The sequence below is a fragment of the Diceros bicornis genome, chromosome 3, assembly GCF_020826845.1.
Source record: "Diceros bicornis minor isolate mBicDic1 chromosome 3, mDicBic1.mat.cur, whole genome shotgun sequence".
Taxonomy (NCBI): domain Eukaryota; kingdom Metazoa; phylum Chordata; class Mammalia; order Perissodactyla; family Rhinocerotidae; genus Diceros; species Diceros bicornis.
In genome coordinates this window covers 6,993,013-7,019,940 of record NC_080742.1, presented here as the reverse complement: position 1 = coordinate 7,019,940, position 26,928 = coordinate 6,993,013, and the positions used below count along the sequence as shown (strand labels likewise).

General features: G+C 36.9%; 1 protein-coding gene across 1 annotated transcript in view; it reads left to right on the top strand.

Moving 5' to 3' along the window:
* SUGCT (succinyl-CoA:glutarate-CoA transferase) overlaps nt 1-26,928 on the top strand; it is a 728,470-nt gene that overhangs the window by 111,781 nt on the left and 589,761 nt on the right. The window contains exon 8 of the mRNA XM_058570632.1: nt 10,364-10,507. Coding sequence (XP_058426615.1) covers nt 10,364-10,507 — 144 coding nt within the window. The remainder of the gene's footprint in view (nt 1-10,363; nt 10,508-26,928) is intronic.

Sequence of the window (26,928 nt, the reverse complement as noted above, 5' to 3'; positions counted from 1 at the left end):
AATTCATCAGTGAAGCTTTTTTCTGTTTGAAGCTTTGTGATTACTAATTCAGTTTCTTGAATTGTCATATGTCTATTCAGTTTTTCTATTTATTCTTTAGTCAGTTTAAGTAGTTTGTGCCTTTTTAGGAATTTATCCATTTCATCTAGATTATCTAATTTGTTGGCATACAATTATTCATTGTATTCCCTTATAATCCTTTTTATTTCTGTAAGGTCATTAATGATGTTCCTTCTTTCGTTCCTGATTTCAGTAATTGTATCTTCTCTTTTTATTTTCTTGGAAAGGTTAGGTAAAGGTTTGTCAGTTTTGTAAAGGTAAAGGTTTGATCTCTTCAAATAGCCAACTTTTTGTTTTGTTGATTTTCTCTATTGGACTTCTATTCTCTAGAATTCTCTTCTATTCTCTATTCATTATTTTCTGCGCTATTCTGTATTATTTCCTTCCTTTTGCTTTGGGTTTAGTTTGCTCTTCTTTTTCCAGTGTTTTATGGTGGAAGGCTAGGTTATTGATTTGAGATCTTTCTTCTTTTTTAATATAGGTATTTACAGCTTTAAATTTTCCTCAAATACTGCTTTAGCTGCATTCCATAAATTTTGGTATATTGTGCCTTTATTTTCATTCATCTTGAAGTATTTTCTAATTTATTATGTAACTCATTGGTGTTTTGGGAGTATGTTGTTTACTGTCCACATATTTTTGAATTTCCCAAATATGCCTCTGTTATTGATTCTAATTTTATTCCAGTGTGATCTGAGAACATGTTTTGTGCAGACTTATTCCTTTAAAGTTTATTTTAGGTTGTTTTATGGCCTAGGATATGGTCTGTCTTAGAAAATGTTCCATGTGCACTTACAAATGTGCACTTTGTTATGGTTGGATGCAGTGTTTTATAGATATCTCTTAGGTATACTTGGTTTATGGTGTTGTTTAAGTCTTTTTTTTTTGATCATCTCTCTAGGCGTTCTATTCACTATTCATATTTGAAGATTGAAGTCTCCTAATATTATTCCTGAAATGTCTGTTTCTCCCTTCAAATCTGTCACTTTTTGGCTTTTTGTATTTTGGCATCTCTATTGTTGGGTGCGTATGTGCTTATAATTGTTATATCTTCCCGATGCATTGACCTCGTTTTCATTATAAAATCTATCTTTTTCTCTAACAACATTTTTTGTTTTCAAATCTATTTTGTCTGATGTTAATATAGCCACTTCAGCATTCTTATGGCTGCTCTTTGCATGATATATCTTTCCCCATGCTTTCATCTTCAGCCTGTTTGTATCTTTGAATCTAAAGTGTTAACAAGCCACTTTCAGTTAGTGTTTCACTGAAATTATTTGGCACAAATGCTCATTTTTAACAGTGACAATATTGTCTCTAATATATGAGTGACAATGTTTCTTTTATTTTATTTTTTAATTTTGTATTTATTGCAGTAACATTGGTTTATAACATTGTATAAATTTCAGGTGTACATCATTATACTTCTTTTTCTGCATAGATTACATCATGTTCACCACCCAAATACTAATTACAACCCCTCACCACACACATGTACCGAATTATCCCTTTTGCCCTCCCCCTCCCCCCTTCCCCTCTGGTAACCACCGATCCAATCTCTGTCTTTATGTGTTTGTTTATTGTTGTTATTATCTACTACTTAATGAAGGAAATCATACGGTATTTGACCTTCTCCCTCTGACTTATTTTGCTTTGCATAATACCCTCAATGTCCATCCACGTTGTCACAAATGGCTGGATTTCATCGTTTCTTATGGCTGAGTAGTATTCCATTGTGTATATATACCACATCTTCTTTATCCATTCGTCCCTTGATGGGCACTTAGGTTGCTTCCAAGTCTTGGCTATTATGAATAACGCTGCAATGAACACAGGGGTGCATGTATCTTTATGCAATGGTGTTTTCAAGTTCTTTGGATAAATACCCAGCAGTGGAATAGCTGGGTCATATGGTAGTTCTATCCTTGATTTTTTGAGGAATCTCCATACGGTTTTCCATAGTGGCTGCACCAGTTTGCACTGCTACCAGCAGTGCATCCTCTCCAACACATGTTGTTTCCTGTCTTGTTAATTATAGTCATTCTGATGTGCATGTGGTGATATCTCATTGTAGTTTTGATTTGCATTTCCCTGATAGTTAATGATGTTGAACATCTTTTCATGTGTCTGTTGGCCATCTGTATATCTTCTTTGGAGAAATGTCTGTTCCCATTTGTTTATTTTTTCTATTGTTTCTCTTGCCTGGTCAGACATGGTGTTTGAAAATATGTTGCTAAGACCGATGTCGAAGAGCGTACTGCCTATGTTTTCTTCTAGAAGTTTCACAGTTTCAGGTCTTACATTCAAGTCTTTAATCCATTTGGAGTTAATTTTTGTGTATGGTGTAAGGTAAGGGTCTACTTTCATTTTTTTTGCTTGTGGCTATCCAGTTTTCCCAACACCATTTGTTGAAGAGACATTCTTTTCTCCATTGTATGTTCTTGGCTCCTTTGTCAAAGATTAGCTGTCCATAGATGTGTGGGTTTATTTCTGGGCTTTTGATTCTATTCCATTGATCTGTGTGTCTGTTTTTGTGCCAGTACCGTGCTGTTTTGGTTACTATAGCTTTGTAGTATATTTTGAAATCAGGGAGTGTGATACCTCCAGCTTTGTTCTTTTTTCTCAGGATTCCTTTACCTATTTGGGGTCTTTTGTTGTTCCATATAAATTTTAGGATTCTTTGTTCTATTTCTGTGAAAAATGTTGTTGGAATTTCGATAGGGATTGCATTGAATCTATAGATTGCTGTAGGAAGTATGGCCATCTTAACTATGTTAATTCTTCCAATCCAAGAGCACGGAATATCTTTTCATTTCTTTGTGTCTTCTTCAATTTCTTTCAGCAATGTTTTATAGTTTTCTGTGTACAGCTCTTTCACGTGAACTCTTTGGTTAAGTTTATTCCTAGGTATTTTATTCTTTTTGTTGCAATTGTAAATGGGATGGTATTCTTAATTTCTCTTTCTGCTACTTCATTGTTAGTGTATAGAAATGCAACTGAATTTTGTATGTTGATTTTGTATCCTGCAACTTTACCGTATTCGTTTATAACTTCTAAAAGTTTTCTGGTGGATTCTTTGGGGTTTTCTATATATAAAATCATGTCATCTGCAAATAGTGGCAGTTTCACTTCTTCCTTTCCAATTTGGATCCCTTTTATTTCTTTCTCTTGTCTGATTGCTCTGGCTAGGACTTCCAGTACTATGTTAACTAGGAGTGGTGACAGTGGGCTTCCTTGTCTGGTTCCTGTTCTTAGAGGGATAGCTTTCAGTTTTTCACCATTGAGGACGATATTAGCTGTGGGTTTCTCATATATGGTCTTTATTATGTTGAGGTACTTTCCTTCTATACCCATTTTATTCAGAGTTTTTATCATAAATGGATGCTGTATCTTGTCAAATGCTTTCTCTGCATCTATTGAGATGATCATGTGATTTTTATTCTTCATTTTATTAATGTGGTGTATCACGTTGATTGATTTGCGAATGTTGAACCATCCCTGCATACCTGGAATAAATCCCACTTGATCGTGGTGTATAATCTTTTTAACGTATTGTTGTATGCGATTTGCTAGTATTTTGTTGAGGATTTTTGCATCAGTGTTCATCAGTGATATTGGCCTGTAATTTTCCTTTTTTGTGTTGTCCTTGTCTGGTTTTGGTATCAGGGTAATGTCGGCTTCGTAGAATGAGTTAGGGAGCTTCCCCCCCCCCTCAATTTTTTGAAGGGTTTGAGAAGGATAGGTATTAAGTCTTCTTTGAATGTTTGGTAGAATGCAGCAGGGAAGCCATCTGGTCCTGGACTTTTTTTTGCAGGGAGGTTTTTGATTTCTGTTTCGATCGCCTTACTGGTGATTGGTCTATTCAAATTCTCTACTTCTTCTTGATCCAGTTTTGGAAGGTTGTATGATTCTAAGAATTTATCCATTTCTCCCAGATTGTTGAACTGGTTGGCATATAGCTTTTCATAGTATTCTCTTATAATCTTTTGTATTTCTGAGGTGTCTGTTGTAATTTCTCCTCTTTTATTTCTGATTTTACTTATTAGTGCCTTCTCTCTTTTTTCCTTGGTGATTCTAGCTAAAGGTTTGTCAATTTTGTTGATCTTTTCAAAGAACCAGCTCTTGGTTTTATTAATTTTTTCTATTGTTTTTTTGGTCTCTATTTCATTTATTTCTGCTCTGATTTTTATGATTTCCCTTCTTCTACTGATTTTGGGCTTTGTTTGTTCTTCTTTTTCCAGTTCCTTTAGGTGCATTGTTAGATTGTTTATTTCAGATTTTTCTTGTTTGTTGAGATAGGCCTGTATTGCTATAAACTTCCCTCTTAGAACCACTTTTGCTGTATCCCTTAAATTCTGGCATGTGGTATTTTCATTTTCATTTGTCTCCAGGTATTTTTTGGTTTCTTCTTTGGTTTCTTCGTTGACCCAGTCATTTTTCAGTAGCATTTTGTTTAATCTCCACGTATTTGTGGCCTTTCTGATTTTCTTCCTATAGTTGATTCCTAGTTTCATACCGTTGTGGTCAGAAAAGATACTTGGTATTATTTGAATCTTCTTAAATTTATGGAGACTTGTTTTGTCACCTAATATGTGATCAATCCTGGAGAATGTTCCATGTGCATTTGAAAAGAACGTGTATTCTTCGTTTTTTTGGATGGAATGCTCTGTATATATCTACTAGGTCCATCTGTTCTAGTGTGTCATTTAAGGCCAGTGTTTCCTTATTAATCATCTGTTTGGATGATCTATCCATTGATGTAAGTGGAGTGTTAAAGTCGCCTACTATTATTGTGTTACTGTCTATTTCTGTTTTTATGTCTGTTAATAATTGCTTTATATATTTAGGTGCACCTACATTGGGTGCGTAGATATTTACAAGTGTTATATCCTCTTGTTGGATTGTTCCCTTGATCATTATGTAATGCCCTTCTTTGTCTCTTTTTACAGTTTTTGTTTTAAAGTCTATTTTGTCTGATATGAGTACTGCTACCCCAGCTTTCTTTTCATTGCCATTTGCGTGGAGTATCTTTTTCCATCCCTTCACTTTCAGTTTGTGAGTGTGTTTAGGTCTGAAGTGTGTCTCTTGTATGCAGCATATATATGGGTCTTGTTTTTTTATCCAGTGAGCCACCCTATGCCTTTTAATTGGAGCATTTAGTGCCTTGACATTTAAAGTAGCTATTGATAAGTATGTACTTACTGCCATTTTTTAAGCTTTTTTTTTTTCTCAGTGTTTTAGTAGTCCTTCTCTGTTCCTTTCTTCTTCTATACAGAATTGATGGTCTCTTTAGTTTGACCTGTCTGAAAGCTCTACTCTTTAACTCCCCTCCTCCCTCCTTTTATGTTTTTGATATCATATCTAACCTCTTTTTTGTGCGTTTGTATCCATTACGTTCTTATCATGGAAATAGATAATTTTTCCTATTTGTGGTCTTCTCTTTTTCCTTTAAATCATTTTACATCCCTTTAACATTTCTTGTAGCACTGGTTTCTTGGTGACAAACTCCTTTAATTTTTGCTTGTCTGGGAAATTTTTGATTTCTCCTTCCATTTTGAATGATAACCTTGCTGGGTAGAGTATTCTTGACTGTACGTTTTTTCCTTTTAGCACTTTAAATATATCATGCTACTCTCTTCTAGCCTGTAAGGTTTCTGCTGAGAAGTCAGCTGATAGCCTTATGGGGCTTCCTTTGTATGTAACTTGTCTTTCTCTTGCGGCTTTTAGGATTCTCTCTTTATCTTTAATTCTGGGCATTTTGATTATGATGTGTCTTGGTGTGGGCCTCTTTGGGTTTATCTTGTTTGGGGCTCTCTGTGCTTCCTGTACCTGGATGTCTGTTTCCTTCCTTAGGTCAGGGAAGTTTTCATCTATTATTTCTTGAAATTAGATTTTCTGCCCCTTTGTCTCGCTCTTCTCCTTCCGGGACACCTATAACACGGATGTTAGTGCGCTTGATGTTGTCCCAGAGGTCTCTTAGACTGTCCTCACTCTTTTTAATTCTTTTCTCTTTTACCTGTTCAGCTTGGGTAATTTCTTCTAGTCTTTCATCCAGCTCACAGATCTGTTTTTCTGTATCCTCTACTCTGCTTTTGAGTCCCTCTAATGAATTTTTCATTTCCAGTATTGTATTCTTCATTTCTGATTGTTTCTTTTTTATATCTTCCATTTCTTTGTTGACATTCTCACTGAGTTCATCTGTTCTTCTCCCTAGATCAGTGAGCATCCTTAACACTCTTTGTTTGAACTCTGTGTCAGGTAGGTTGCTCATTTCTGTTTCACTTAGTTCCTTTTCTGGGGTTTTGTCCTGTTCCCTTACTTGGAATGTATTCCTTTGCCTCCTCATTTTGCCTCTTTCCCTGTGCTTGTGTCTATGTATTAGGTAGGTCAGCTACGTCTCCTGCTCTTGGATAGGTGACCTATGTAAGTGATGGCTTAGGAGGCCTGCAGTGTGCTTCCCTCAGTTCTCAATGTTCCAGGGGTGACCCATATGTGGGCTACGTGTGTCCTTCTGTTGTGGCCTGTTTGCTCTCCCTGTAGGCGCCCAGGGAGGCCGAGTTATGCTCCTGGCCAGCTGTTGTAATGCTCAGCTGCTTGTAGTTGTTGTGGGCCCTTCAGTCTCTTTATCAGGTGTGGGTAGCCCCAGCACAGTTGGCTGCAAGTTCTAATACCACATTTGTGTTGCAGTATTTCTTTTAAGTGAGTAGGCCCCCAGCGTGGCAGGTTGTTAGGCTCAGGGCCTTACAATTGCTATAAGCCTCCAGCCTTTAGGTCTCTTGTCAGCTCTCTGAGGATTGCAGCTGGGTGGGGCTGGCCTCAGGCTCGGGAGCACCCAATTGTTTCAGGCTTTGGGAGGTGGGGCAAACCTCTTATGTGGGTCTTTGAGAAGCACAAGTCTTCTGCAGCTGACAAGCCCTTCCGCCCACAGGTCCACACACACAGTCTATACATTCCTGCCCCGTGTGCGTGCCCCAACCTCCGAAGTGGACCCGGTCTCTCCATGGCAGGAACCCCACACACTCCATTACAGCCCCACACTCTCCACCCGCATCGTGTGCATGTCCTGCCCTGCTGAAGTCGGCTCAGTTGCCAGGCAGCAGAAAATCCAGTCACCAATCTATGCAGGCCCACAGGTTGCCTGAGGGCTTGTTGTTGGGTGGGGCCAGTCTCTAGGGTGGGCTGCTTGCCCTGGCTGAGCTGGATTAAATCCTTGCTTTAGTGGGTGGGGCAGACCTGGGCTGGCAGGCCCCAGGGAGAACGCCAATGGCGTCTGTGTCAGCATGCCCACACCAGGGCAAAACAATGGCTGCCGCCAACGTCCCAGTCGCTGGAGAGGTCTCACCCCTCCCCGAGATGCACTCAGGGCCTATTAGGTGAGTCTCTTTTCACCACAGCACTGTGCACCTTTCTTTCTGGTGATTTTAGGTTGCTTTCTGAAACGGGTGAGTTTGTGTGTGGGCCCTTTAAGAGCCAGTTTTAATTTCTTTGTGAACTGGGTTTTCTGGGGGTACTCCCCAGTGTTTTAGTAGCAGGCAACGTCAGATATTATGCCACTTGTCTCGATTGTGCTGGGTCCACAAAATGCGCCCAGCGGGAGCGCTCCCCGGCTCAGGGCCCTGCTCCTCCAGGGTGTTGCGTACCTGTGGGCTGTTCCAGGGCGACTGTGAGACACTGCAGCTTGTGAAGGCGGCGGTTTTCCTCTCCAGAAGGGAGTTTCTGCCTCTTCTATCTCAGTGAGGATTGTCCGTTGTTGCAGGAGTTCCTCTTATCCAGTTTTCAGTTCTGTCTCAGGCATAGTTTTTCCACGAGTAGTTATAAATTGGCAGTGTCCGCGGGAGGAGGTGAGTTCAGAGTCTGCCTACCCCTCCATCTTGACTTCCTCCCCCAACAATGTTTTTTTAATTTTTTTTTTTTTGAGGAAGATTGGCCCTGAGCTAACATCTGTTGCCAATCTTCCTCCTTTTCTCCTTTTTTTCTCCCCAAGGCCCAGTAGATAGTTGTGTGTCAAAGTTGTACATCTTTCTAGTTGCTCTATGTGGGATGTCCCCTGAGCATTGCTTGATGAGCAGTGCATAGGTTTGCGCCCAGGATCCAAACTGGCAAACCCTGCGCCGCCGAAGCAGAGTGCATGAACTTAACTGCTGTGCCACTGGGCCGGCCCTGGTGGCTATGTTTAATGTTCCTGCATCGCACATTATTATTCTCGATAATGTAATGATGGTTTTAGAATATTAATCACGCATAGTCTCCCTTTTTCAGAAAATTTTATAATATAAAGGATTTATTGTCTTATTTATTCCTATTGATCTGAGAAGTATAGCAGATAAAATATGACTATATTCATATTATAGTGAGGAGGACATATCTATAAACTTAAGTTTGAACTTGTCTCTAACTTTTAATTCATTAAATAATCTTAAATCTCAATGACAAAATTAATTTTTTTTTTTTGGTGAGGAAGATCTGGCCTGAGCTAACATCCCTTGCCAATCTTCCTCTTTTTGCTGAGGAATATTGGCCCTGAGCTAACATCCATGCCCATCTTCCTCTATTTTTTATATGGGATGCCGCCACAGCATGGCTTGATGAGTGGTGCGTAGGTCCGTGCCCAAGATTTGAACCTGCAAATCCTGGGCTGCCGAAGCCAAGCATGAGAACTTAACCATTACACCACTGGGCCTGCCTCGACGAAATTAATTTTAAATTTACTGATTCAAGCCGTTACATTACAAGTTTTGCCAATAGTAATAGTTAGAAGGCTGCCAGAAGTTTCCAATTTGAAATTGTGTTGAAAAGCAGGGAAAAATGTTTAGTCACTACATAGTCTCACTTACTTGTTTTTTAACATTATTTACCTTTCTTGTAAGATGATTAACATAGCTTATGTATGTGCTGCAGAAAAGGAAAAATTAGCTTCTGAAGATGATTATACAGCAGCTGGAATGAATGAATAAGGAAGTGAATGAGTGAATGCATCAATAAGATGAATTGTGAAATGTAGTTCTTCTAAGTATTCTGTGCAATGAAAGCCTTAGGAGAGTTCAAGATAATGAAAAATAGGAACTGTCTGATACAACAATGCCTGCTAATAATGTTGATGATAATTGGATAGCTAACTTTTATAGGGTACTTATTGTTTGCTCAGCACTGTTCTAATATCTTTACATATTAGATATTAAGGATTGGATTGTCAAATGGGACTGACATGAATTGGAGCTGTTAATCAGTATCAAGATTTACTCGTAATTTCAAGGTGCAAGCCATCAAAAAGCACAGGAAAAGCAGAGAGGGCCGGCCCTGTGGCTTGGCGGTTGAGTGCGCTGCACTCTGCTGCTGGTGGCCCGGGTTCGGAGCCCGGGCACGCACCGACGCACCGCTTCTCTGGCCATGCTGAGGCGGCGTCCCACATACAGCGACTAGAAGGATGTGAAACTATGACCTACAACTATCTACTGGGGCTTTGGGGGAAAAATAAAAAAAAAATAAAAAAAAAAAAAGCACAGGAAAAGCAGAGAGACGTCCCAGACATTGAGAGAGGCCCCCGGAGCCTTTCTTCTCACAATAGACAAAACTCTCAATTCCAGAGCAGTAGATAAGATCTCTAATGAAGTACGTGGATCACCTCATATAACAGGGGAAATTACGGGCTGTGAAACATCTCCATTTTATATCCAGATAGTGGCACAGCTCATGCCCCATGTCCTATAAATGTATAGATTCTAGGTTTGTTTACCCTAGTAATTCTAAACCAGGAATATCCTGCTAAAAGCCTTCTATGTATAAGTACTCTTTTTTTTTTTTAAAGCAAATACCGTAGTTATTAGTAATATTTATTATCATGCTTATAAGGAGATTAGACCAGGTCTTCTGCCTTCTTCTTACCTGAGAGAGCCTCCTAACCAACAGGAAAAAAAAAAAACTGCTTTAACTCTTTCTTTTCCAACAGATTAACTCATTTAAATTCAAATTCAATTATTTACTTTGTTTGTACCAACAAGGTAAAATATATTAAGAAGGAACTTCAGACATGTTTTTAAAAATCTTTTATTTCATTTGGTTTGGTTTAGTTTTGTTGGTAGGAGGTGGAATGAGAAATATGGTAAATATACAGTTAATATAAATATATTCTCACCACCAAGAGATATCCACAATAGCAATTCCTTGTATTTCTTTCATGTGTGTTTGTGTATGTGCATGTCATATACAATTCTTTCTTATATTTGACCTCAGAATATTTGAGAAATAGTATGATAGTTTTAATTTTCAATTTTCTCTGTTTTTCTCAACCCAACCCTCAAATCAGGATGGAGATCCAGTTCGTCCAGGAGTGGCCATGACTGATCTTGCCACTGGCCTATATGCATATGGAGCCATTATGGCTGGATTGATACAAAGATATAAAACTGGAAAAGGACTCTTCATTGATTGTAACCTACTGTCATCTCAGGTACCAATCCAAATAACATTTTAGATATTGGTGTGAAAACATGTATCTGGGTTATGCTCTTTCATATCAAATCCTATGGTTGGATGTGCAAAAAAAAAAACCAAACCAAAACAACAGAAAAAACTACAAACGATAGCAGCAAATGCTGTGCTGTTTTGGTGTACTAAATTGTTATCACATTAAAATAAATGGACTCTGAAGATTTTGTCATGTTATAGACATTGCTGTTGAACCAGAATTTTAAAGATTGTTTTTATTAGAATAGGTCTATTACTACTTCTGAGACAAGAGTACAGATGTTTCTATTTTCTTGTCATGTGAGCTCTGTAACTTCTTTTTACCAGAGTTAGTATCTTCATCTTTTGTATGCTATGAACTCTTTGGATAGTCTGGTGAAGTCTGTGGACCTTTCTTCAGAATTATTTTTTTAAATGCATAAAATGAGATACTTAGAATTACAAAGGAAGCCAATTATTTTGAAATGTAGTTATTTCAATGTAAAAACCAATTTTGTTTTATAATAACATATATGATTTTTTACTAATACTTTAAACCACAAGATCTATCAGTGGGTCCAATAATTATTGCAATTTTGAGGTAGTATTGAGCATAAATGATATCTACAATAACTATCAGATGATATGAAAATATGTATAATATTGATTGATGATCACATCATAGGTCCTGCTAATGCTCCTGTGGTTTGTTGCCTACATTCATAATTGAAGAAAATGCTAAATTTTAGTTAAGAGCTTGATGAAAATAAAGATATAATTTTTTTCCATTCAAATTAATTAGTTCCCAGAATTCTTTCCATAGACTTCAGATTAATAACGCCTGGTTTAGACAGTTATCAATTATGTTATGCGGAATACTAAACTGGTCTAATGAAAGGGTTAACTCACTCCCAAATTAACATTTTGCTTCCTTTTTACTGGATCAGACCCAGATGCTGTACCATATGTGGACGTTGATTCTGAATAGATAATTTTTCAGAGATAGAAAAAAAGAAAATATCTAATCTGTGCAAGGAGACATTTTAGTGTGGGAAAAATTACTTTATAGACAGAGACCTCAGTTGGGAATTTCAGATTTAAATGGCATACATGGGAAAATAATAAACTTAGAACACTACTTTGGAGAATTTTTTCTCTTAGAGAAAATTAAGGAGGTGTTCAGGGGTAAAAAAACATCAATATGGTTGAAGGTGAAATACTACATATGGGTTTTCAACCCCAGCTTTGAGTCACAGTCAGAATTTTAATGGTTATATAAAAGGGTAAAAGAACTCTCTCCAAATGAATGATCTAGCTCCTTAACAGAGAAACAAAGATGTTAGTTATGGGAAGAAGCTGAAAGTCTTTTCTACTCTTCCCTGATTTTATAGCTGTAAGGAACTTGAGGTAGGTTAAGTGACTGGCTAAAAGTTGTACATCCAACAAGTATGGAAACCATGAAGGTTTCATGGATGTGTGACCTGTGCAGTCAGAGGGGGCCCTAGGCTTAGTTGAAATGCTCTGCTGTCACTGCTTTGAAATTCTTAATAATTTTTTTACAAGAGGCCCTACATTTTTCATTTTGCACTAGTACTCACAAATTATGTAGGTGGTCCTGGATTTGGGATCCACTTAGGTCTCCTGATCTCTACCTAGACTGCTTTACTTACAATATGTCAATGATTAATTAATTAGCTTTGGAAAAAATTCTCTTTTAGAGTATTATAGACTTTAATGTCTTCTGGCACTCAACACAGTAATTCACAATGTGAAGGTGTGTGGTTCCCTGGGGTTGGGGGCGGAAGTGGGTGGAATCACTGGTAGGGCTGTTTCAAAGTGAGGGATACAGTAAGTGCAAACTCATGCATACATGCACACATACATACATTCCAGCCATTTTGGGTGTGTGTCTATATTTATTGTTCTTGTTGCTCCTTGAGATGGTAAGTTCTATGAGTGCAGGAATAATGTTTGTTCTTGCTTGTAGTGGTATCCTCAAAGCCCAGCCCAGTATTTGTCAAATGGCAGGCTCTCCCAATCTCTTGAGATCAATTGGAGAACCACTGTTCCAGTGGGTATGTCTCATAGCCCTTATGTTTGCTAGGGAAAGTTAGAAAAAGGTAGAAAACCGTTGACTTAGGATAAGTACTTGATAAAAACAACTAATGATGAGATGATTCGCTTTTGGCAAATATGGTAGCAGTGATTTAGCCTATTGTGTCGTAGCTAATCTAGTCAAAGTTTGCTAAAATTATAGTGTAGTTAAGACTCATTAACTGCTTTTTTTAAATTTAGGTATAATTGACATATAACATATATTGGTTTCAGGTATACAACATAATGATTCAATATTTGTATATATTGTGAAATGCTCACCACAATAAGTCTAGTTATCTGTCACCATGCATAATTACAAATTTCTTTTTCTTACAGTGAGAACTTTTAAGATCTACTCTCTTAGCAACTTTCAAACATGCAATACAGTATTAATAATTATAGTCACCATGCTATACATTACATCCCCATGACTTATTTATTTTATAACTGGAAGTTTGTACCTTTTGACCCTCTTCACCCATTTTGCTCACCCTCCCATCCCCTTCCTCTGGCAACCACCAATCTGTTCTCTGAATCTATCAGCTCAGTATTTTTTTAATTAATTTTTTTTTTTTTTTTTAGATTCCACATATAAGTGAGATCATGTGATATTTTTCTTTCTCTGTTGGACTTATTTCACTTGGCATAATGCCCTCCAGGTCCATCCATGTTGTCACAAATGGCAAGATTTCCTTCTTTTTTATGGCTAAATAATATTCCTCTGTCTGTGTACGTTTTTTTTTTTTTTTTTTTTGTGAGGAGATCAGCCCTGTGCTAACATCCGCCAATCCTCCTCTTTTTTTGCTGAGGAAGACGGCCCTGGGCTAACATCTGTGCCCATCTTCCTCCATTTTATATGGGACGCCGCCACAGCATGGCTTGCCAAGCAGTGCGTCGGTGCGCGCCCGGGATCCGAACCAGCGAACCCCGGGCCGCCGCAGCGGAGCGCACGCACCCAACCGCTTGCGCCACTGGGCCGGCCCCTGTGTACGTTTTTTTTTATCCATTCATCCATTGATGGACACTTAGGTTGTTTCTGTATCTTGGCTATTGTCGTTAACTACCTTTTTAACAATAAAAATCTATTTTGCCTTGTTATAGAGCTATGCACTTTCACATCTAGTATTTTATATGATCTTAATAATAATCACTTGAGGTAGGTAGATAAAACAGGAACTTTTATTCCCATTTTGCTTATAAGGAAACTGAGTTTAAGAGAGGTTGACCTGCTTGAGCAGCAGAGTCACAGCAAGACCCCTAGTTTCTGACATCCAGACTGGTTCTCTTTCCCTCCTTCATGAAGGAAAAAAGCTTTGGCACTGAGGGACAGGCAACCTCCAGCTTTCCTGTGGTGAAGCTCCAGGGGAGAAGGCAAATTGAGTAAGATGCAGAGGAAGCACAAGAGCACTCAATGACAAGGAAACACATAGTAAGACCTCCCCTCCCCACTCCCTGCACAAGTATGCCAAGAGCCACAGTAAGATAGTGCAGCAAAGTGGGCTCTTATGGATCATTATCTAATCACGTTTAGACCCAGTGAGTGAAAACTATCATGGAATTTAACCTGACAGACAAGCGTTTCTGTTGAAATAAGAGAATTTTGAGAAAAATAGGATTTGAAGTCATGGGATGACTGGACTTTTTTGTTTCAGCTCTAGTCAACTGAGCACTCACTGTGTCCCAGGCTAGCTTGAACACAGCTGTTCAAGTTTCAGTAGTAGAGTCAGCCAAGTCATATGGGAGAGTTGGAGGTGATATATAGTTCTCCGTGGTCCTCTAAGAGGGTTGTAGAACCTGTTTGGGCCAAGATTGTTAAAGGCCTCATATATGTCATGCTTAGGAATCTGGATTTTAACTTCTCAAGGCTTCTGTTTCTCTATCTATAAATTCTGTTAGATGATGGTCTTTTCAATCAAAGACTAGGTCTCTATGGATACTTGCTACAGTTGCCACATTCAGAATAGCCTCTGAGCTGTGAACAGTGTTAGAGAGTTTCAAAGGGCAGTGGTATGTGTTAAAATTGATGCTGAGGCCTACCTGAAGTGCAGGGCAATGTGTGAATAGGAACATTTTCATTTTCTGGACCCACTGCAGCCCAAGCTCTGTTTTTCTCTGATTCTTTGCCTCTATTCTATTCCTTGTCTCTGGACTCTCTCTGTTCTTTTCATGTGAGCTTCACTAGCCTTGGGCATCTCTTTTCTCTGTTTGTCTTTTCCTCACTTGTCTTTCTTTACTTTCCTGTTTTCATTCCTGTTCTGTGCTCCCTGCCTTTCTCTTTGTCTCTCTGTTTTTCTCCATCCTTCATTATGTGTTGCTCAAGTTGTAGCAGTTTTGGTTCCAGATCTTACATCCTTTTACCATACCACTCAGGGAAGTTTCAGAATCTTTTAGTAGTTCCCGTGGAAGAAAAAGGACGTTTCCTCTCCTAGAAGTCCCAGAAAACAAGCCCATATATTTCACTGGGTTAAGTGACCATTCCTGAACCGTTTAACGAGGCCTGAAAGATAGAATATGCTGATTGGCTTAAGCCCCTCCTGGTACTAGGGATGGGGTTAACTCCATGCAAACCATACAGCTGTGACTGGGGAGAGGTGATCTCCCCAAAGAATGGTGTGATTATTTCTTGGCCCAGGAAGGGGAAATGAATGTTGGGGAGCCAATCAACAAATGTTCACTGTCATTTGGTTGAACAAATGTTGGTTGAACAAATGTTCAACCAGCACTAACATGCTGGGTTGTTTTGAGAATCTAATGCAATAAAGGATGTGGAGAATTCTTTGTAAATTAGAAAGTACTCTACTGATGACTAACATTAATGTTATTAAGTTATTGAAAAAATATTTCACAGTGTTTTAGAAATGTGCTGAGATTAAAAAGGCGGTTGTTGACATAATTATTTTATTATAATTATTATAAATTTTCATAATGGAGAAATCTTGACTAACTTCACTTAGTCTTTCAATTTAAGGTAACATTTATAGATTCTAGATCCAAAAACCAAATCATGAAATGATTAAAATCTCCTTCATGTAAATGGAAAATGCTATTTCTGGATACTTTTCAAAGTAGCATAATAGGAAACTTCACCTTTTTTTAATGTATTCATTTTCTTTTTTTATATAAATGTTCATGTGCATTAAGCAGATGACATTTGAACTTAATTTCAGCTGCCTAGAAAATGACTGTGATTTCATGCAGTGGTAAAAAACATACTTTTCTACTCATTTTGATTGCATTACATAGGATGACAAATGAATGATTATAACATTCAATATCCCTTGCTAAAAGTGAAATTCTGTACTCCCTCTCTTAAAAGTGATCTAGTGTACAATAGACAAATTACACTTGATTTGAATAGTAGCTAATTATTAACTCAGAGATGATTGCCTCAACCACAACAAAACCATTTCATTGTAGAGACATGACAGTTGCCGGGATGTGGTTTGTAGTGGGCACCAAATTTTTTGTAGTTTCAAGGCTATAAACTTTTAACCCTGTCATAAAATTCTTTGATTTTTTTTTTAGTCTTAATATGATTTAAAGTTGTCAACTGAAGATTGTCTAACGTCAGCATCTAAATAGTATTCTTTAGATGGTATTGGTAAATAACAAGGAAGTGGGTTTGGATGTGGTTCCAATTATTCTGTTGCTCTTATTCTTCTATTGTGGCTTACAGAAATATCTTTTTGGAAGTTTTAATATCCTTCCTGTACTTAATTGCAACCAGGCTCCCCTAATCACCACTACAATGAGTTAGTTTTTTAGCACCAAACTTCCATAATTATTTTCACATATGGAATGTTTTGGCATTTTTGATGTCACCATTCTTTCTCCACTTTTGTATATTGTTCATATTTGGAGTAGATAAAATTTCAGCTGTCATTATTGTAGCACATTTTTATGGATAAACTTTTGTATCTCAAACAAGTATAGTAATCTGACATTCATCATCTTTTTGTGTCTTTAGATATACCTGTATTTCTGCTTTTTTTATTCTGTAACTTTTTTTTACGATTTTATTGAGGTATATTTTACATATCATAAAATTTACCCTATTTCAAGTGACAATTTAATAATTTTTAGTAAATTCAGTGAGTTATACAAGCATCGTCGTAAATCAGGTTTTGAAATAACTACTCATACGGTCACCTCTGGTCTGGGTCTTACATGAGGCTAGAATGGATCAGTTTTGAGTGGAGAGGGATGTATGGCTGGGCTGACTCAGAAGAATTCAGGGCCCATTATGATTTCTGTGGTCTAGAAAATTTTGCCTTTGTGGGTTCTTTCCTCTATAAGAATATTAAGAATTACAACTGCACTGGTATAAAGATAAATATAATATAATTCATTATGTGTTTATTATTATTTCATTCATTTTTTCTTCTCATTTTAAAAGAAATTAAAATTAAAACATTTTTGTGTACCTCTAAAGTATCGTGGACCTTTGGCCACTATGCCTAATCATTAAATCAGCTCTGGAAGAATTAGCTTGAGAATAGTCCCTAAATGTGCCAAATCTGTGAGGAAAGACAATCGAGTACCCAGAAAGGAAGTTGAGATTATGCTGCAGGGTGTGTAGAGGATGCAAAGGTAGAGAGGCAGCAATCTATGACTAAGGAAGTTGAGAGAATGGAGTAGGGAAAGAAAAAAAGAGGATAATATCAGAAAATTCAAGAAATCACGGAACTGTGAGTGTGCATTCGAACCTATCTTTTTTGAGATGCCTAATGCATTCCTGCCTAGAAGGCCCCTGTCAGCCTGACAATCCTTCGTTACTTGTGGCCAATTTTTAATCCTTCTTTAACTAGCATTCTCCCTAAGGCCCCCCATTGCTCTATTACAGTTCAGGGGATACAAATGGATATTAACATTTATCTAATATTAAGACGAGTAATTAGGAAGGTGAAGACACACCAAAAAATGAAAAATCCAATGACTTCAAAGAAAACTTCAAAGAATTTTAGGTAATCTATTATTTTATGTTATTATTTTATACTAAGGGTTGGATTGAAGGCAAGTTGACTGCAATACAAAACATGGTTCACTGTTCTTTTAAAGAAGATTCAGTGAAATGCAAGTGTATTGGAAGAATACTCTGGTTTTGTATGACTGAAATTCTTAGTTGTATTCATGAGCATTGCATATTTTTTTTTTATAATATGAGCCACAGTGAGGGAAACTAGGGCTTTTAACTTGTAGTAATCAATATTTACTAGTGGAAGAGTATCTCAAAGGAGAAAAGAATAAAATAAGAAGACAAGTTTCATTGTGATCTAATTTAATTCTCTTATTAGATACTTTAAAACAATTTGGTACTTTCAAAATGTCCTGAAAAATAGAAACATAATTAACATCAAAATATGAAAGGAATAGGAGGAGAAAGATTCGCTGGTGTTGACAAATAGTCCTTCAATTTAGATTTTGTGCTTGCAGTATCTTGTAGAATAATGAATTTAATTGGCTGTTCCTAAAGGTGGGTTTAACAGTATTAGAATCACCTATATTCTCTACTACTAGAGTTATAACAATTTGTTTTCGTTGCTAAGTTAATTGATTCCACTTTTATCTTTGTACTTTCTAGGGTCGGAAAATTTTATGTAGAATAAAATGTAGTAATCAAATCCTTCTGTGTTGGCTAATTAATGGTGGCTCTTTACTTGCCATAGTTATGGGCCAACTGATTCCTACTAGAACGTATCTATTTGGCCCCAACTATTATGCCATCATTGCAGCTAAAAAATAAGTAAGCCACCAGCATCAAGCATGGTGGCTGAGATTTAATTTCTAGGAAAATCACTTTAGTTCTTCACAGAATGTATATGAGGTACAATGTTGAGTCATTTTTAAATTTTTTGTAGCCTAGAGCCATTATGTACCAGCAATATATAATATGATCTTGATTAGCTGGAGTGCCCAGCAATTTGGATATTCTGGTTGATTTCATTTTCTAGATGACTAGGGGCTAAAAGGAAACTACTTTGGTTTCCATCATTTTCATAGAAAATGTTCTAAAATGCTTAAATTTACTTTTCTATTTTGGTAAATGCCATATATTAAGTATATTTTAACCTTAAAGATTATTATTCTGATCTCAATTTTTTTAAATTTATTGATATTCACTTTAGGGACTAAGAAATTAAGTCAAATCTGTACTGAGTTCATCCATCCATCCATCCATCCATCCATCCATATCTGTTCCTTATCTATTATATACCAGAGTTTTCAATAAATGATAAATAAGCCAGCGAGTTTCCTGCCCCATTGAATTTACATTGTAGTTGGAGATATAGGAAATAAACAAGTAGTAAGTGATAAATTCACAGAAGGAAAAAACAGTTTGATAACGATAACAGGGACACTTCTGTTAGCCAGGGCAAGATTATTCCACATAGAGGGAACAATAAATGCGAAGGCCTGAAGCAGGGCAAAACTTGTCATGTTCTAGGAACTGACAAAAGGCTGCTGTGACTGAAAGACATCCCCTAGAGGTTGACATTGGCACTAAATCTGGCCATTTATCAATACTCATCTGAAGAATAAACATGGGATGTGACATTTAAACAATAATTCACTATTCTATAGTTAGTAGGCCTAGTAGAAGTTAGGAGTCAGCAACAGACTCTTCTTTCTTGGGGGAAGGAATTTCTTGGCACAGTACTAGGTCAAGCTTGTAGAGCAAGAGTTGAGTTCTGGTGCTCTTTTGGTAGAGTGATAGTGAAAGCAACACAGGACTGCAAACAGCTTTAATCTCTTCTGCCTCTTGGGCTGACTGGAGACCTATTGAGAAGGTTGAGATGGGTTCTGGGGAAAGAGTGCTGTGATTATTAACAATGTCTGCCAAGGTGCAACATTGGGAGAGTGCTATAAATTTGCTGACCTTGGAGTAGATGCTGCATTATATAGGCTGTTTATATTCTCCAAAGTTGAATTATTGAGAGTGACTTTAATAATATAGTAAAGCTCATATAGCATTTACTTTATACTAGACACTGTTGTAAGCACATTGCATATATTAACTAATTTTATTTCTCCAATAGCTCTATTATTCCCATTTTATTGAGGAGGAAGCAGAGGCACAGAATAATAATGTAACTTACCCTGTGTCACACAGCCAGTAAGTAGCAGAGCTGAGACCTGAACTCAGTCTGGATCCAAAGACTGCTATGCTTCTACTCTCCATAAGAGTATAAGGCCCTTCCAGTATTCATTCATTTATTTGTTCACTTAAATATTTATTGAGTGCCTAGTGCCAGGAATGCTGTTATTCCTGACAATGTTATAGCGAGTAAGGATGTCTGGGGAATATGTTTTAGCTCTTAAGAAGGGTATACAAAGATAACACATCTTGTTTTTTGGGAGGATGATTTATAAGTAATGCTATCAGCACTGAGCAATAGAACTTAATGTGATGATTGTGTATCTTGCAACCTTGCTGGGCTCATTTTTTTAGTTCTCAGAGTATTTTAGTGGAGCCTATAGAATTTTCCATATACAAAATTATGTCATCTCTGAATAGAGATAGTTTTACTTCTTCCTTTCCAACATGAATGCCTAATTGTCCTGGGTAGAAAGAACCCCAGTACAATGTTGAATAGAAGTGGAAAGAGCAAACATTCTTTTTTTTTATTTCAGGGCAAAACATTCAGTTTTTCACCAGTATGTGTGATGTTAGCTGTGGTTTTTTCATTGATGCTCTTTATCAGGTTGAGGAAGTTCCCTTTATTCCTGGTTTGCTGAATGGTTTTATCATGAAAGGGTGTTGGATTTTGGCAAATGCTATTTCTGCAACTATTGAGCTATTATTTGGTTTGTGTCACTTATCCTATTAATATGCTGTTTGATTATTGATTGATTAACATTGATTAACAATTGACATTGATTTTTGTATATTGAACCAATTTTGCAAATCCTGGGAAAAATCTCTCTTACTCATGTTGTATAATTCTTTTTGTATGTTGCTATATTCAGTTTGCTAGTATCTTGCTGAGGTTTTGGGGTTATATGTTCAAAAAGGGGAATTGGTGTGTAGTTTTCTTTTCCTGTGATATTTTTCTCAGTTTTTGGTGTCAGAGTAATACTCACCTCATAGAATGAGTTGTTCCCTCCTCTCCTAGTTTTTGGAAGAGTTTGTGAAGAATTGATATTAATTCTTCTTTAATTGTTTGGTAGAATTCATCAGTGAAACTAAAAAGCCTGGGATTTTTATTTGTTTTTTTGTACGTTTTGTGATTACAAATTCAATCTTTCTGCTTTTTATATGTCTACTCAGTTTTTCTATTTATTATTTACTCAGTTTCTGTAATTTGTGTCTTTTTTTTTTTGGTGAGGAAGACTAGTGCTGAGCTAACATCCATGCCCATCTTCCTCTACTTTATATGGGATGCCACCACAGCGGCGCTTGACGAGCAGTGCGTCGGTGCACACCCAGGACCCGAACCTGCAAACCCTGGACTGCCGAAGCAGAGTGTGCTCACTTAACCTCTGCACCACCTGGCCAGCTCCTATAATTTGTGTCTTTACAGGAATTTGTCCATTTCATTTAGCTTATTTAATTTATTGGCATATGCTTGTTCATTGTATTCTCATATAATCCTTTTTATTTCTGTAAGTTCAGTAGAGATGTTCCCTCTTTTACTCCTGATTTTAGTAACTTGAGTCTTCTTTCTCTCTCTCTTTCTTTTTTTTTGGTCAGTCTCACTTAAGGTTTGTTAATTTTGTTGATTTTTTTCAACAAACCAACTTTGGATTTCATTGGTTTTATACATTCTATTTCATTTATTTCCACTCTTGTTTTTATTATTTCCTTCCTTTTGCTAGTTTTGGGTTTAGTTTGCTCTTCTTTGTTTGGTGTCTTAAGGCGGGATATTAGGTTATTGGTTTGAGGTCTTTTTCTTTTTCAGTATAGGCATTTTCAGCTATAAATTTCCCTATGAGAACTGTTTTAGCTTCATCTCATAAGTTTTAGCATGTTATGTTTTTGTTTTCAGTGATCTCATTATTTTCTAATTTCCTTTGTGATTTCTTCTTTCATCCATTGGTTTTTAAGAATGTGTGGCTTAATTTCCACCTGTTTGCAAATTTCCTAAATATCTTTCTGTTATTAATGTCTCACTTATGTCCATTGTAGGTGGAGAATATTCTTTGTGTAGTTTCAGTCCTTTTCAATTTACTGAGGCTGTTTTTTGGCTTAATATATGGTCTTTCTTGGTGGATGTTCCAGGTGTGCCTGAGAAGAATGTGTATTCTGCTGTTGTTGTGAAGCATTATATAGATGATTGTTAGGTCCAGTTGGTTTATATGGTAATGTTATGTTTAACATTTTGAGGAACTGTCAAATTTTTTTTCCAGAACAGCTGCACTATTTTACAGTCCCATTAGCAATTTATGAAGTTTCCAATTTCTCCACGTCCTTGCTAACACTTGCTATTCTCTATCAATTTTACTTTAGCTAGTATAGTGGGTGTGAAGTCATTTTGATTTGCATTTTTGCATGTCAATTCTTCTCTTTCTTTGTTGATTTTCTTCCTAATTTTTCCATCTATTTAAAGTAGGGTATTTAACTCTCCATCCATTATTGTTAGATTATCTTTTTCTTCCTTCAATTCTTTCAGTTTTTCTGCATGTCTTTGGTGCACTGTTCTTAGGTACATGTATGTTTATAATTGTTCTGTCCTCCTGATAAATTGACTGTTTTATCATTATAAAATGTACCAATTTGCTTCTAGTAACGATTTTTGTCTTAAAGTCTACTTTGTCTGATATTTGTATGTACTCCATCTGTTTTTTGGTTACCATTTTCATGATGTATTATTTGCTAGGGCTGCCATAACAAAGTACCATAAACTGAGTGGTTTAAACAACAGAGATTTCTTTTCTCACAATTCTGGAGGGGTGAACTCTGAGATCATGGTGTTGTCAGATTTTTTCTGAGGGCCATGAAGGAAGGATCTGTTCCAGGACTCTCTCCTTGGCTTGTAGATGGCCATTTTCTGTTTGTGTTTTCACATTGTCTTCCTCTGCACATGTCTAAGTCCAAATTTTCTCTTCTTATAAAAACACCAGTCATATTGGATTAAGACACATCCTAATGAACTCATTTTAACTTAATTACCTCTTCAAAGACTTTATCTCCAAATATTGTCACATTCTGAGGTACTGAGGTTAGGAGTTCAAGATATGAATTTTTGGGAAGACACAATTTAGCCCATAATGTATAGTATACCTTTTTCCATCTTTTTACTTTTGATCTGTTTGTATCTTTGAATCTAAAGCATATCTCATATAGACAGAATATAGTTGGATCAATTTTTTTATCCATTTTCCCAATCTCTGCTTTTTTTTTTTTTTGGTGAGGAAGATTGGCCCTGAGCTAACATCTATTGCCAATCTTCCTCTTTTTGCTTGAGGAAGATTGTTGCTGAGCTAACATCTGTGCCAGTCTTCCTCTATTTTGTATGTGGGACACCGCCACAGCATGGATTGTTGAGTGGTGTGTAGGTCCGTGCCTGGGATCCGAACCTGCAGACCCTGGGCCACTGAAGCAGAGCACGTGAACTTAACCACTATGCCACCAGGCCGGCCACTCTGCTTTTTTTTTAATTTGCTGTTTTGCTGTTGTTTTCTATTCTCTGTTTCCTCCGTTACTGCCTTTTTTTGTTGTTAAATAGATACTTTTTAGTGTACTATTTGAATCCCATTTATATATATATAAATTTTTTTAGTTATTTTTTAGTGTTGTCCTGGGAGTTACAATTAGCATCTTAATCTATAACAATCTAATTTAGATTAATACCAACTTGATTTGAATATTATGTAAAAACTTTGCTCCTATAAAGCAAAAGTTGTTCTCTCCCCTCTTTGCACTGTTATTGTCATACAAATTACATCTTTATATGCTCATCTACACAGATTTACCACTATAGCTCTATTCAGTTCTCTTTTAAATCAGGTAGGAGAAGAAAAGATTTATAAACAAAGTACATTTATACTGTATTTTATACTTACTTATTTTAGTTAGCTTTACTGGTGCTCTTTGTTTCTATGTGTGGATTTGTGTTACTGTTTTTTTCGTTTCAGCCTGAAGGGCTTCCTTTGGAATTTCTTGTGGGATAGGTTTGCTAGCAACAAATTCTTTCATTTTTTGTTAATCTAGGAATTTTTAAAGTTCTCTTTTGTTTTTGAAGAATAGTTTTGCAAGATATAGAATTCTTGGTTGACATTTGTCCCCCTCCCCACAGCACTTTGAATATGTTATCCCATTGCTGTCTGGGATAAATCTGTGATTTTTAGTGAGAAATCAGATGTTAATCTATTGAGAATCTGTTATGTGTAATGAGTTACTTCTCTCTTGCTACTGTCAAGATTCTCTCTTTGTCTCTGTCTTTCAACAGTTTGTTTCTGTTGTGCCTTGATTTGGATCTTTTTTAATTTATCCTGCTTGGAATTCATTGAGCTCTTCTTAGATGTGTAGATTAATGTTTTTCATCAAATTTGGGAAGGTTTTGGCCATTACTTCTTCAAATATTTATTATTGTCCTTTTATTCTCCCCTCTCCTCTAAGACTCCAGTCTCACAGTCATTCTCACACTTGCCATTAATTCTTTTTTTTTTTTTTTTGTGAGGAAGATCAGCCCTGAGCTAACATCTATGCCAGTCCTCCTCTTTTTGCTGAGGAAGACTGGCCCTGAGCTAACATCCATACCAATCTTCCTCCATTTTATGTGGGACGCTGCCACAGCATGACCTGACAAGTGGTGCGTAGGTGTGAGCCTGGTATCCGAACCCCGGGCTGCCAGCAGCGGAGTGCACGTACCTAACTGCTATGCCACGGAGCCGGCCCTGCCATTAATTCTTTAGAATGTGTTCTTTCCATTCTTTGTATGGCTGATTTAAAGTCTTTGTCTAGTAAGTACAACACCTGGGCTTCCTCAGAGATAGTTTCTATTGGTTTTCTTTTTTTTCTCCATGCATGGCCGTACTTTCCTGTTTCTTTGCATGTCTCATAATTTTTTTTTTGTTGAAAACTGGATATTTTAAATAACAGAATGTAGAAACTCTGGAGTTCAGATTTCTCCCCTGCCCAAGGGTTTATTATTGTTGCTATTTGTTGTTGTTTTTTTTTGTTTAGTGGCTTTTTGAATGAATTCTATAAAGTCTTTATTCTTTGTCTTGTGTAGCCTCTGACATTGGTGTTAAGTTAGCTTAGTGGTCAGCTGCTGATTAGACAGAGAACCAACACATCTCCCAGCCTTTGTTGAGACACTCTGTGTATGTTGGATCAAAGCTTACAACTCTACCTTAGCCTTTACTTTTTGCTTGTGCAAAACCTCAAGATGAGCTTTAAGTGAAAGATTAGACTTTCTCAGGTCATTCCTGTGCATGCACACAGCTCTGAATATGCATGTGGCCTTCTCGATTCCCAGGAATATGTTTTAGCTTTTCAATATTCCCTATGGACATCTCTTTACCCAGTGTTTTCTTTTAAGTTTTTGGTCAGCCTCTTGTTTACTTCAATTGGAATTGCCACCTCAGCCAGCTGTGATGTTAAACAGTTGCTGCTGATTATTTTTGACAGATGTCCTCAGGATATGGCTTTTTGCACTGAGTAAACTCTGAGACAAGACAGGACAAATAAAGCAAAAGTTAAAATGGGGCTTTTTCAGGGCACTGCCAGACAGGTTAAATAGTGACAGTGCTCTGGTGATGGGGATTTTTTGTAAGCTTCAAAGTCATTCTGCTCACTCTGTGGCTGCTAGGTTGCTGGTATTCATAGCTATCTTACTGTGAAGGTTTCATTCATACTGTGAAACTGTTGGTTTTCAAAGCTACCTTGGAGTAGGGTAGAGGTGGCTGGTAATATGGCAAGTTAAGATATCATAGAGCTTGCTGTTCTTACTTAAATTCAGTCATTTTTCTTGAATAAACACTCATTAGTTGTTCCAAGGCTTTGGTTAATTTCTAGAGTTCTGAAAAAGTTGATTATAAGAATTTTGCCAGTATTCTGATTGCTTTTATGGCAGAGGTCCTTATTCCACCTTTTTTGTAAGTTGTATTAATCAGGGTTCTCCAGAAAAACAGAACCAACAGAAAAATATTATATATATGTGTGTGTGTGTATATATGTATATAGGAAATATATATACGATATAGGAATCCTATATCGTATATATATGATATAGGAAACCTGATGGTATAATTCAGACTGAGTCTGAGAACCAGGAGCACCAGTGTCCAAGGGCAGGAGACGATGGATGCCCCAGCTCAGGCAGAGAGCAAATTTGCTCTTCCTCCACCTTTTTGTTCTATTCAGGCCCTTACGGGATCGGATGATGCCCACTTGGATTGGTGAGGGCAATTTTCATTTACTCTTTATTCAAATGCTAATTTCTTCTGGAAACACCCTCACAGACACATTCAGAAATAATATTTTACCAGGGATCTGGGCATCCCTTAATTCAGTCAAGTTGACATATGAAATTAACCATCACAGAACTGCTTCCTCCCTACATATGTAATTAAAATTTTTCTAATAGCCACATTAAAAAAACTAAAAAGGAACAAATGAAATTAATTTTAATTTAACAAAATATATTTCATTTAACAAAATATACTCAAAAGATTTTCATTTCAAAATGTAAAATTCATAATGAGATATTTTACATTTTTCTCTGTACTAAGTCTTTCACATTTGATATGTACTTTATACTTATAGCACATCTTAGTTTGGAATATCCTCGTCAAGGGCTCAATAGTCACATGTGGCTTAGAACACAGAAGAACGGATAGATGTGTTGAAATTCCAGTATTTCCTTTTTTCCTTTCCCATTTGTGTTGAAATGAAAAGTAATGTTTAACCACGATTATGTCCTCTCTCTACTCCTTCCCTACTACTACCTGGGATAGAAGGAATAATGGCTCTGAAAGAAGGCAATGTCTTTATCCCCTGTGAATATGTTATCTTATGTGGTAAAAGGCATATTGTAGATGTGATTAAGTTAAGGCTGTTGAGATGGGGAGATTATTCTGGATTATCTGAGTGAGCCCAGTGTAATTACAAGGGTCCTTATAAGAGGGAGGCAGGAAGATCAGAGACAGTAGTTTGAGATAGGAAATGGTAGCAAGAAGTTGGAGTGATGCAAGGAAAGGGGCCATGAGCCTAATGAATGTAGATTGCCTTCAGACGCTGGAGGGGGCAAGGAAACAGATTCTCACCTGAGGGCCTCCAGAAGGAACCTTGCTGACACCTTGACTTGAGCCCAGTGAGAGTGATTTTAGACTTCTGACCTCCAATACTCTAAGATAATACATTTGTGTTGTTTTAAGTCTCTA